The sequence below is a fragment of the Amblyomma americanum genome, chromosome 4 (genome assembly GCF_052857255.1).
Source record: "Amblyomma americanum isolate KBUSLIRL-KWMA chromosome 4, ASM5285725v1, whole genome shotgun sequence".
Classification (NCBI taxonomy): domain Eukaryota; kingdom Metazoa; phylum Arthropoda; class Arachnida; order Ixodida; family Ixodidae; genus Amblyomma; species Amblyomma americanum.
This window is the reverse complement of record NC_135500.1, coordinates 137,454,653-137,468,123: the sequence shown is the minus strand read 5'-3', so window position 1 is coordinate 137,468,123 and position 13,471 is coordinate 137,454,653. Positions and strand designations below refer to the sequence as shown.

At 46.2% G+C, this 13,471-nt stretch overlaps 1 protein-coding gene across 2 annotated transcripts in view; it reads right to left on the bottom strand.

The window, feature by feature from the left end:
- Nucleotides 1-13,471, bottom strand: part of LOC144128418 (myotubularin-related protein 13-like) — a 77,067-nt gene that overhangs the window by 8,381 nt on the left and 55,215 nt on the right. For both annotated transcript variants that reach the window (XM_077661807.1, XM_077661806.1), the window contains 4 exons: nt 9,895-9,993; nt 4,116-4,362; nt 2,937-3,089; nt 153-298 (listed from right to left, as the gene is read on the bottom strand). In XM_077661807.1, the coding sequence (XP_077517933.1) occupies nt 153-298; nt 2,937-3,089; nt 4,116-4,362; nt 9,895-9,993 (645 nt within the window). The remainder of the gene's footprint in view (nt 1-152; nt 299-2,936; nt 3,090-4,115; nt 4,363-9,894; nt 9,994-13,471) is intronic.

The window sequence follows — 13,471 nt, the reverse complement described above, 5'->3', positions numbered from 1 at the left end:
CACAACCACCACCACCACCGCTTATTCTGTTTTACTCGCTCCTTGTTTCTGCAAATGTGCCCAATAAATGCTTTAACCTCGAAGACAAGCTCTTCCTTGAACAGTCATCATTTAGAGCCTGTAAATAAACACAGCCTGACCACATCACTCACCTGGTGCTTGGTGGAGTCGAGAACAAACCAGCGCTGCTTCCACCCCTTGAGCAGGGCTCCCCGCTTGAAGAGGTAGCCCTCGTGCGTCCGGTTCTCCGGGCAGTTAGACGAGAACTGGTCGTAATACTGGCTGGTTGTGTGCATGCCTGCATCAACACATGGCAACATGGGCAGATATGAGCAATGTTACACTATCCTTGCACGAGCACAATATTTGGTGTGACATGAAAGAGGTAGAAGAACTGAAAAATGACTACACTGAATGCCCCATCACTGAGTCGGCTGTTTCACTGCTCTGTGACGAAATGAAGTGCCACACAACAACAAGGATTCATACTTTTGTGCATCACTGCTGTTAGCGTGCCCACTCTGCTTAAAAAAAAATAAAGGACACTATTTTACCCTGGTCAAATTTCACACTGTATGGTACACACTTACTGCAATTTTTCACAAGGCCAGCCTGAACCAACTGTGCCTCTCCGTGCTTTTAGGTGATGCTTCACTTGTGATTCACTCACTGATGTTTCACTTTTTAGGCATAGCAGCCACACCACAGAAATGCAACCAATACAGTGGCGCTCCGATATATGAAATTACTGTTTATGAAAAAAAAAATTAAAAATGGTTGTTGGGGAAAAGAAAAGGCGCAGTATCTGCCTGACATCTCGGCTATTGCTTATATAGGGTGATTTTTTTAACCTTTAGAGATTTTTATTTTAAAACCTGGAAGAGATACGTCGGTGTGGTCTGTTGAGCTGGACTGTACAGCCGGGCAGACATTATGTACCTCATATGGATCAATAATTAAACTACTAATAAACCTAAATTATCTAACAAACTTTTTTCACTTTTGATTTTAGGAGGCAAGGTTATATAAGGTTATATTGCATAATTGATGGCCGTCAACACTGAAAGCGAGCCCTGTTTCTAAAATTTTTGTAATCAGCATGGGGTTCTAAATATCGAATGTGAAAAATACACATCTGAAAGCTCGTTGAGTTGGCTTTCCTGCATTTCATGTTTTTAAAATGCTGTCTCTCGCACTTCTTATGGATGAACTGCAGGTGCATTTGATGATCTAAAAGAAGTCAAATTGATTTCGCCGATGATACCACGCGCAGAGTGGCCATTTTATAATTGCATAATGCAAAAAAGCCAACTCAACAAGCTTTGAAATGCATATTTTTGATGTTCGATATTTCGAAGCACACTGCCGATTGAGAAAACAGGGCTCACCTTCGATGTTAATGGCCATCAATTTAGCAACATAACCTTGCCCCTAAAATCAAAAGGATTATTATTTAATCAAGTTAATTAGTCGTATAGTTATTGATTCATATGAGGTACCTAATTTCCACCTGGCTGAGCAATCCAGCTCAACAGACCACACCAGGATATCTCTCACAGTTATTAAAATAAAAATCTGTAAGGATTAAAAAAATCACCCTGCATAGCGCAATCAGAACATCTCCTAGAAAATGCCATGCACAAGTACAACCCTAATGTTCGCTTTATTGAACTCTCGTTCAGCGAGACATTTGATATACTGATATGTGTGCCCCTGAAGGTGGCACCTGCAAGGGCAGCAGGGGCAAACCAGAACCGGGCACTGCCATATAATCCAACATGATCAACAGGTAGTTTCACATACTGAGCAGTAGATTTTTTAAAGCAAAAGCTTTACTGGCCTAGCAGCGCCGATTTCGCCGTGAGTTGCAGTTTGACCCTCAGCTGACCGGAGCTACGCCGCCACCAGCTGTGCGCACGCGCTCTACGCAGCTGGGTTGCCGCCTGGCTACGTCACTTGCCGCGCGCCTGGCTAAGAGGAGCGCCGCGCTGGCCTAGTCAGTGCGAGCTTGTCCATGTATGAGGGCAAGGATGGGCCGTCTTCTCTGAGTGTTGCGCGGGAGGCTTTGAGCCGTCGTTGAAAAGCAGAGTCTGACCACCCCGCGGATATCGCCCGGCGAGCTGCTTCACTGGAGAGGGTCGGGAATGCAAAGCGCATGAAGCTGGCATCAGAGACTGAGCGAGCAGGCGCACCGAGGTGTGCGAGCACAGACGCCATGGGGGAGAATGCTGAAGAGCCTGCATGCAGTGCACGCACGCAGTACTACCGAAACCAGGCAGAGTCTGATCATCCAGCTGACAAAGCTCACCGTGCACAAGCCATGGAGAACAAGAATGAAACTCGAAAAGCTAAGAGAGATGCCGAAACGCCGAAACAGCAAGGATAAAGAGTGAGACCACAGCTCAACGACTGTATTAACAATACTCTGTCAACAATACTCTTGCAACTGTGATCAACCAAGCTTAACCACAGCATAATTAAAGCTTTCGCTTGTACAGCCAGGCTTAGCCACAGTTAAGCCACAGCCATTTTTTCTTTAGAAATATAAGATGACCCAATAGAAAAAACATCTAGGGGCATAGACCTCTTTAACTATTTCAGTTAACAGCCTGCATGCGCATTGTACATTTAACACCAGATTGTAATTCCAAGCGCCTGCAATGTTTTGTATTGCAGAAGAAAAAAAATAAAGAGCTTGAATTTGAGTATGTGCTCTTCCCCTCTCCCCTGTTCACAAATTTTTTTAATAAACAAGAAGCTATATGTCAGCACAGGCTTTCCGACACTGAAGTTCAGTGGTAGTGAAACCACGTGAGTGCAAAGGCCACCTGCACTTGCCCACAGCACTGGCAATCGCAGGAAATCGGCTCCAAGAGATAAGCTGTCCTTCTGAAAGATGAAATGTTTCACAATGCTCTAGAAAGAGGTGTACCCACCGGAGGTGATGGCAGCATTCTCGGTGCTGGGTCCCTTGGCCATTGCCGCCGAGGCAGGATCTGGGACCACATTCTTGTACTTGGTGCAGTTCTTGGGCACCGACGGCAGGCACCGCTCGTGGCAGTTGTAGCCACAGTCCACGCAGTGCATGCCTGAATAGATCAGAGGCAGTACACAGTGCATTACGTTAGGTAACAATGATATCGATGAGCAGAAGACGAAAAGGAAAAAGGAGGAGAAAAAGAACAAAACAACAACGGTGGTGGTGATGATGATGGCAATGTTTGCATTTGAAATTGGTTTGGTTTGGTGTTAGTATGTGGTTTAACATCCAAAAGCGACTCGGGCTATGATGGACACTGTAGCGGAGGGCTCCGGATAATTTTGACCACCTCAGGTTCTTTAGCGTGCAATGACATCGCACAGTACACGGGCATCTAGCATTTTGCCTCCATCGAAGTGAGACCTCTGCAGCCGGGATTGAACCCGCGTCTTTCCGGTCAACAGTCGAGTACCACAACCACTTTACCATGGCGGCAGTGCATTTAAAATTAGAAGCCTCTTCTTACAAAGTCAGCTCGATTGGAGCCCACAAAGCAATTAATGTATTGCACAAAGAAATTGACATCAGGAAGTGTTTCACAGCTGTAGACATGAGCAACCATGGATGCTTTCATAAAAGCTACAGCACAAGTTTAAGACACTGAGGACAACTCCATCTAACTTTTTCTCTTGGTAAAAATCAAGTCCATGACTCTTTCTGGTTGTGCCGTAGTTTGTCCGGGGGCAAAAAAATTAATTGCCAAGAATACTGAATTTAAAATCCTCCCACCACTCGATTCAACCTCGTGACATCTACACCAAGAAGGACTGCTTGCTGCCATTCTGAAGTTAACGGCGGTGTAGCAGAGCGGCAGCGATCTGACCGAAAAAAACCTGTCTCGATGCACCAAAATTTTGTTTAAAAAAAAAAGTAGCATGTTCATGATTAGGATGTGGTACTTTATCGATAGAGGAGGCCAGCTTCAATTCACCCTCCGTGTCCCATTAAAAAAGTGCCAACGTGAACAATTAACCTTCTGCATCCCACTTTAGAGCTAAATGCTCGTCATAAACTTCCTAATGCCATTGCAACATGACAGAGAGCAGTGTTTCTTCTCATTTGCATGCACCCTCACCGGTCTTGACAAGTCCCCAGAGAATGCTGGAGCAGAGGTCACAGTAGGTGGGCGTTGAGTAGCTGCAACGGTCGAATCGGTGTGGGTACGCCTGCGGAGGCACTGCCGGTGCAGCTCCGGGGGCACCCCCAGATGCCTCCAAGGCACCACCAGCCATCTTGCCCCGCACCAGGAACTCAATGGTGGAGCGCTTGTGCAGCGCCCGCCCATGGGCCCGCACAAACTCCGTGCTGAACGATGCCTGGCGCTGCAAAACATAACAGGTGGCCAGAGATGCACACGCTATGTCAGCAAATGACCAACTCGTGTCGTGGATGTCAGGAGCATCTTCCCATAACATAGCAGAGCTGTACCAGTCAAGCCATTTCAATGGCCATTGAGATTTGCCGCGTAGCAGCGACACAACTCCTTCGAATTCGATAGCGACTGAGAATCTTGAAGCCTCTCGACTCGATGACCATTGAAACTGGCCATGTGACAGAGATATTAGGTAATTTATAAAAGCACTGATTTACTGTGCTAGTTTGGCGAAAATCCTGCTGTCTGTGCGTCCAAAGCCTCCAACCATTTCCACCCTCCAAAAAGCCCACTCACCCACCTACCTAAAACTTCACCTTTCAGAAAGCCTCCTCTGCTCTCTAGAAGTCTCCACCCACCAGAAGCCTCCACATACCAGAAGCATGCACAGCAGTGGAACGAAAAAGCAATGGCGAAATCAGAACTGCTATTGCAGATTTGCCGCATCACTTCGTACGATTGCCTGTCAGTTTCTTTGCGCTTGAGTTTCGATTTTCCTTTCTGTTAGTTATGATATCAAAAGTCAGTTGCGATGCTTTGGTGGCTTTGTCATTTGCTCTGAGTGCATGAGACTTGTGGTGACTTTGTGATTTGTAGCAGATGACAGAGCAGCAAATGTGTCGCCATTCTATGAGTGCAAGTGACTTGTGGCAGTTGTATTGGCTGAGCTTTGGCATCACAGCCTGCAGAAACCGAAACAAACTGTAGGAGAAAAATGGTGCTGTAATAAGCCGTGCGAAGCATAAAGGAGCCAGTTATATTGTTTCCAAGACCCTGCATGCTGTTATCAACAAAGAAACAGAACCTGAAAATTTCATGTCAATATACTGCTTTCATAGCATTAAAATGCCTGTCTGGCATGCACTTTTAGAGCCCTTTCCTTTCAGATGTAATAGCTTGCTCCCGTAAATACTAATCCAGTAGCTAGCTATGTTTTTTCTATCTCCTCTAACCAAGACACACCAATGCCATGCAATCACACCAACTACATTGTGTAGCCGATTACACAACCCCCAAAAACACTCCTTCCTTTCAGAAGCAGTCTTCACTGTATTCCTTCCCTTTACCAGCTGCTCTCCTCCCTATTAAAGATATTTTAACTAAACAGGCGTATAGAGCAATAAGTACTTTTTGTGAGTAAAATCTTGCTAACAAGAAGCCACAGTAAGAGTGCAGCTTCCATTCATTGTTTAAAATTTTAAACACAAAGTAAAACTTGTTGCACCCACAGCAGTCCTCTGTCCATGTTAAAGTATTCAATAAAATCTCAAGTGACACTATCCTGAAGACACATCCAGTGAAACATCCTGAAGTTTGTTCTGGAGTGCATTCGTGTTAAGGGACCCCCAGTTATAACTCCAAGCAAACAATGACTACCAACATTAGCCAACAGCTGCAAGCAGACATTTCTCGGCCTGAATGCGGGTAACATAAATGTGCTATCTCACAAAACTATGCTAAAATGTCATGAAAACGGTCAAGAACGTTGTTGAAAAAAAAAAGTTTCATATGTACGTTTGTATTACCAAAAGCAACTGCTCATAAAAATATAGGTAAGGACACTGTAAGAACAGCATTCACTCAACCTGAAGGAAACAAGTTAGAGCATCACAGCAAGTCACAATTATTAAACAAAAAAAAATCCATCTTGGTGCAGATCTGCAGAACCCTACCAGTACATCGTCATTAGCCTACCTATGTCCAGTGCAGGACAAAGGCCTCTCATATACCACTCCAATTAACCCTGTCATGTGATAACTGCGGACACCTTGTTCCCCCACACTTCCGTATCTCATCTGCACATCCGATTTTCTGCCCCCCCTCCCCTGCTACATCTGCCTGCTCTTGGAATCCACTCCCTACCCCTAAGAGAGCATTGGTTTAGCTTCCACAGTACAATACGACCCAAATCGTGCCATGCGTGATGGTTCTACACTAGGCATCTAAGTGACCCCATGGAAATCTGGCAGCCCCTGCAGACTACAGCCTTGCGCCAGAAATACAACTTGCCTGCAGGTTGCTTTTTGGGATCCTGTTGAAAACCAGAAGGACAAAATCAAGAGAGCAAGGCAATGCCAACACAGAAATTTTAAAAATCAATAAGAATGCTTCTGCACCCTGTATAAAAAACAGTGGCAAAAGCTGCCACAAAAGCTGTTAGACAATTCAATGTTTTGATGAATTTATTATAATCACTACATGCACAAAGGGCAGCTAAAATATAAATTACATAGTGACTGCCATCAAAAAAAAAAGTGAAGTTTTTGTCTTTTTGAACTAAAGAAAAAAAACACTTTGGTAATAAATGCAGAAGAAAACAAGTGAAAACAACTACAAGGGAAAAAAAAAGGGGATTTCCAGCTCTCCCAGCTTAAATTTTTTTTAAAACCTGCTACCATTCATCATTTCTGTATTTATTTAAATATAAGTTGGCCATCTTTTTCAGAAATATTGCCAGAAACTAGGATAGCTGACAAAAAACTGTGCCCAATTACAAGTAAGCTGTAAACAAGAAGGAACACCACTACAGTCAGGATTAAGCACAGCTTGGCAAAAATGCAGCCCTTACCACCCTAGGTACAAACACCAGTCATTGTAAGGCCAGTTTTGTAGAATACAGTGGAACCTCGTTAATTCGAAGTCCGTCGGACCGCGAAAAATCAACGAATTAACCGGGTTTTCGAATTATCAAAAATGGACGAAAAACGAGAAATAAACGTACAAAACGTGGCTGTATCAATACTGCGCCTTTATTTCGCCTGAAAAACGGTCACTTGTAGTCATCGATGCGCGACTGCTTGGCGCGGTAGTTAGCCGCACCGTAGGCTGCGTCCTCCAGTCTGCTTACAGTGCGCAGCAATTCGCTGTTACCGCCGCTACACTCCACAAAACTGTGCACAACGTTCAGCGACTCGACGACTGCAGCTAAAGCTGGTGCTCGGGCGGGCTCAACATCGCCTTCAACTTCGCTGGAAGGCCCGTTGTCACATATTTCTCCTTCCAAGTCGGCATACGACGTTTGGGCATCAAGTTCGGCGCTCAAATAGTCCGCAAAGGTCAATTCGTTGCTCCCGTCGCCGCTTTCTTCGTCGAAGTCGGTCATGCGCGCACACAATAACTCTCCTTCATCAACCAGTGTGCAGCTGGCATCAGATGCATCCTCGGGACTGACATCTTGTTGCTTGGAAAAACCGGCGTGCATAAAGCAACGCCTGATCATATCTCCCTCCACCTGCTTCCAGGCGTACACGATTAGGCAAATGGCACCCAGTAGGTCCACGGAATATTGCTTACTGTTGTCGTAGCACAACAAGATCCTTTTAAGTAAATGGCAGCGATAAATCTTCCTCGCTTGCAGAATAACGCCTTGGTCCATAGGCTGCGACAGAGCTGTAACATTCGGCGGCAGGAAGACAAGCCTAACTGCTGTCAAGTTCTGGATGTCGGCGTGGGCTGGGCAGTTGTCAACAACAAAAACAACTTTTCGTCCCGCGGCAGCAAACTTACGGTCAAGGTGCCTCACGTACTCCTCGAACAGCGCTGCCGTCATCCAAGCCTTTTTGTTGCTTCTGTACAGCACGTCATCTTTAGGAGGAAGTCGTGCGTTCTTGAAGCACCGAGGCTTCTCCACTTTTCCTATGATCAGCAGCGGCAGTTTGGGACTGCCGGACATATTCGCACCAAACAGAATGGTTATTCTGTCCTTGGGTTGTTTTTTTCCCGTGACTACCGCATTCTTTGGGGCAAACGTCTTCGTAGGCAGCATTTTGTAAAACAATGCGGCCTCGTCCATGTTGTAAACATCGTCCTCCGCGTACTGCTGAAGCAGCGGAGCCAATGTATGCCTTTTCCAATTCTCGACAACATTTGGGTCGACGCTCCCGCTTTCGCCGCACACTGTCACGAATTTGAGGTTATTGCGGTCTTTAAATCTGGACAACCAGCCGTTGCTGCACTTAAATGCTTCATGGCCCAGCCGCAGTGCAAGCTCATCGGCCTTTTCGCGCAGCAGCGTGCCGTTCACAGGCAGGTGTGATGCATTTGCATGCTGAAGCCACTTTATCAAGGCGTCTTCAACGTCCGGATACGTAGGAAAACGAATCCTTGTCCGCTTCGTCGAATGCGTCTTCCCGTAGGCCTCGAGGATCTTCGTCTTATTTTTCAATATAGTCGAAAGGGTCGATAAAGGCACCTTGTGCTTTTCCGCCAACTGCGTTTTGGAGCTCGTCCATTTTTCAGCCTCCTCAATTAGGCACACTTTCTGGCAGAGAGTCAGAGTTCTGTACTTCGGCATTTTCTTAACACCAACACCGCGCACGTGGTCAAGAACTAGCAGAGCACAGTACTCGCCTGGTCGCGGCACCGAACAATAAAGAACAACGAGCAGTGCCTGCCACAAGCGAGACAAACAACAAAAACGGAAACGGAACCAGAAAATTTTCGACCTAGTGGCACCTGCTTGTTGCTTTGTCAACTAAAGCTAGCCCCCAAAACCGGTGCAGACCACTGAGGCACAACAAAGCACCGGAAACAGGAAGTTGATTTAAAGTGCCGCCTGGCTTCCACTCCGGCAACTATACTGGCCTCAGAGACTGGCACTATGGAAAAATCACGGAGGCCATGGCTTAAATTGACGTATTATCCGGATGAGGGCGCGCTGGCTGTTCAAATTATCCGGCAAAATTTGCATACAAACTGTTGGGACCGCCGAAAACCTTCGAATTACGCGGGATTTCGAATAAACAGAGTTCGAATTAACGAGGTTTTACTGTAGTGTTTCTAGCGCGTCAACCTCCATCCAATCTTTAGCATGGATGTGCGGCCTATTCCTCGTCTAGTAGCAAAAGTGCGCTTCTAGAGGCACCACTTGTAGAAAGGGTACAATGGTCAGCTGTCCACCATACGAACGGGGATCCTCACTAAGCGGCCCCATAGATACTCACCCACACCGCTACCTTACTCTGGCAATAGTGCAGTGCAAGCCATGCTTTCTACAAAAAGCATTTTCCAGCGAGAATGTACTTGTGTTTAGTTTGCGGTACATGTGAAGTGCCCTATGTTTTGCAGTATCTAAATAAATTCCATGATCATGCTTGAAATACATGCCATGTTCTTGCACAGAAAAAAATTTTTTGGAACTCAGATGTCACATTCACTGCTCAATGAGCTCACCAAAAAAGAGCTCCAATCTTTAATATATTTTTTCTTTTCTCCTCTCATGTGACTGCACCTTTAAACACTTTTCTCTTTTGGTGAAAAATTCAGTGAAAGCAAAATAAAAATTGAGCCTATTTTTTTGCTACCTGGTTTCAATGGTTTCACCTCCCCTACCTATTTTTTTTTTCTTCCTGGTTTGAACGGTTTCACCTCACCTAAGGAGTTACTTATCCAACCAAATAAACCCAACCATTCAACACAGACAGGAGAAAGTATCGGTTGCCATGGAAACCATCAAGCTAAGAGCGGGGCAAAAAGCACTGACCACCAGGGTGGTGTCCACGACGGGAATGTCCAGCTTGCTCCAGAGCACATGCCACTTCTGTGGGAGGTGGCCAAGGGCAGCCTCCTGGTCGTGCAAGCCCTGGGAAAGGAGAAAACAAGCACGCCAAACAACAAGGTTAGAAACACAGGACACACAGCAGAATCAGACAGACAGAGTCCAGGTACAAGAAGAAGCAAAGTACACGAGAAAAGCGAGGCATAAGAAAGATCAGGTTATTTTTCCAGCCTGTGTACAACACAGCCTAACCTGACACATGAAGATAAGCGCCCCTAGTACGAGACTAACCTGAACTTGTACAGTTAATAGCAAGATTCTGCCTTTCGAAGAAAACAGCAATGCACAAAGCTGTACAAAGCTGTATGAAACACTAACCTTGTTCAGCCAGTTCAGGCCAAAATAGTTTCGAAGCAAAAGAAAAAAAAGGATATGGTAGAAAAAAGTATAAAAGACTCAGCAAAGACCTAGCACTAATTCTTGTTCTGCCTGCACCTGCATTTTCTTCTTTTGTACAGTCATCCACAGACCTGTCTAGAGCACTCGAACTCTGTGCCGTCTGTGCTCCACAGCGCGCAGAGCAACGTCTAGCAGCAGTGCCTGGTTCGAGATACAGTCGAGTCTGCTTATAACCAACATCAGCGTCCCGCGGTGTCCGTTCGTTATATCCCAAAGTTCGTAGTAAGTGGACCACAGCTTTAAAGACAGTTGCTTGTCAAAACACCAAATTTTTTCTTTGCGAAAAAGTCCGTGATGGACGTCTGTTTTTGCAGCGCAGATCCGATGAGGGAGGTTTCCAGCTTATTTAAAGCAGAAGTGTGCTATTGTCGAGGCCCTTGGCAGACAGGTTGTCTGAGGCTGCTCTCTATGTAGTTCATTGCTACAGGTGCGCTTATGGGTGTTGGCTCCGAAGTTTCATCCTCATCCGATTCCTCCGTGTCACTCTCGTCCTGCACTTCAGAAACGATGCCCTCATCCGTGCACGGTTCCGCGGTGTCGGCGTCGTCATGACCCCCCGTGTCGGAGTCGACGACGCGCTGCCACAAATCGCCGCCGGGCTGGTCATCTTCTGAAGCATCAGGCTCGGCATCAGACACTGTGTCCGCGAAGCCGGCCTTGCGAAAGCAGTTCCGCTCGCCAGCACTGCCCAGGCCGCTTTCATCATCTCTACCGCAGAATACAATAGAAATGGGCATGGTGCTCCCGTCCGCCATCCCGAATTACAACCAGGGCCCGAGATTTGAACAAAGCCAACGAAACGTCCGCACCACAACAAGAGTGACAAAAGCGCGCGATGGGGTAGACGTGCAGCGTGCACAGGCAGCAATCAAGCCAATCAAGCTAAAGGTACAGACGCACAGTGCCAGCGGAGAGACCAATGAGGGGTGTCCGTGAGCGTCAGTGCAGCCACCTCTTGGCTCCCACGGAAGGCCTGCTTCACAGAGCGTGGCATCCGCGATCGGCACCAACGGCAGCACGGTTGATCGCGGAGGCAACGTGCAGATTTGCAAGAGTGTGAGGAGATGGGAGCGGAGTTGCAAGGAGGGGCGGGAGGGGATCTTGGAAGGCACGTCGGCGGGGAAAGGGTAGCTCGCTTGAGAGCGGCACAAAACGGGGCAGGCAGTTTGCCTGCGATGAGGCTAGGAAAAACAATACCGCTCGCCGGGCGCACAAAGGGGTTGGAGGCAGGTTATCTCGCATCGCGGCGCCAGGTTTACGCCATCCGTTCGCTGTAACTGATCAGCAAGGCTTAATGACGTTCGTTATACGTGTGATTTTGTGCCATTGAAACAGTGTATATTTTTACGGTCGCGCAGGTTTCGTTCGTTATATGAGAAAGTTTGTCTTAAGTGGAGCTGTTATATGTGGGCTCGACTGTAGCACATGTCTGATGCTCAGACGACACTCAAAGGTGTGCAATCTCGAACCAGGCGCTGCCGCTAGACGTCGTTCTGCATGCTGCAGAGCGCAGATGGTACGGAGTTCAAGTGCTCTAAACAGGTCTATGAACGACTGTACTGCAAAAAAAAAAAAAAAAACATTGGACATTGAGGGATGGCATGTTTCATATTGTATCATGACTAAAGCTGAGGTCATATGTTGTACACTGAAATCTAAATTCCTCATCCTCACTTTCATAACTTGCTCTTCTTGAAATGTAACCACTATCCAGTTAGGTAGCAATAGAAAAAAAAAAGCAAAGGCTCACTTTCAGCAGAGGCAGATATAGGTGAGGCTTGGGGGGAGGGGGTGGGGGTATCTGCCCTCCACCACAGCAGTAAGTTTTCTATGTGGGAACTAAGAAAAACTCAGTTTTTTTCGATGAGCAGTTCTAGAAACGCATTATAGTAACAAGGCCACTCCGCCCCAATTGACTCCTCCGAGAGTTACCGATAAACCTCAACTTCAGCATCCACTCAAAATTGCTATATTCACACAAACATAACCAGAGATCTTTTTCTGCAAATCATATTTTTGAGAACGCACCTCGCGCTATATTTGGAATCAGGGTAAGAATATAAAGCCTTTTTTTTTGCTGTTTATCAAGGCAGCTTTACCACTAGACTTGTGAGTTGCAGCGAGAAGCCAATGTTTTGGCAACCTTGGGTTGTAAAGCAACCTGCACGTCATGCATGGGCAAAGCAAGGAGTAGTTATGAAAGTGGAAAGGAGAGGCAAGAGTGACATGGATAGTTGAAAATGGCACTATGGTTGACCCGAAAGGCTCAATCTCGTGTTGTAATTGTAATAACAATATTTTTCTTTTTTGTAAGAGTGCAAACTCCCCTTCATGTTATACTCTTGGCTATCTTATATGCATATAAAAATAAGGCAGTATGGTACTAACAAAGGTGAACTTGCAGTCGACATCATCGCTTGAATTTTTAATGCCGAGCGCCATCTATGAGGAGCAGGTTTTCATAGGCTGCATGTATTTTTTCCAAATATTACAGCCAAATATTATGCAACAATTCCATTCAAATTTAACATGCTCATTCCTTCCACCTTTCACGACAGGTTAGAGCACTGCCATGCCATGGCTACTACAAGGATTAACCAGTCAGGGCTGTGAGTGATAAGAATGAAAAGCACCACAAAACACTAAGCCTGATCGGTACACTGAATCAAGAATGGAGTCTCCTACACTAAACTCAAATGGTTTCAGTCACTTCAGCCATGCACCTACTACATCCTTTTGAGGCAACATTTTCTGTTTAACAGAAAAGGTATACCTTTGCATAAAAGCAAGTATTGTGCTTTCAACAAGAGACCATTAGTACTTCCATGTCAGAAAAAATTGTCTGGCATTGGCAACCTATGTGGGCCATCTAGGTCACGTGACCTTGCGGCGTCATCACAACCTGCCCACCGGATTGTGAGCAAACTGACTACCATGAAAGGTGGCCATTAAATTAATGACTGGTCGCACGAGGTTGCTCGAGAAGAGCAACCTGGGTCTCACAAGCCCCCACCGGTGGCAGCACCTGCCATCGCAGGGCATTTGCTTAACTGCTGCACCACTGCGCCAGGCGTGGTATGAGGACTCCCAGTGGTCTATGAAT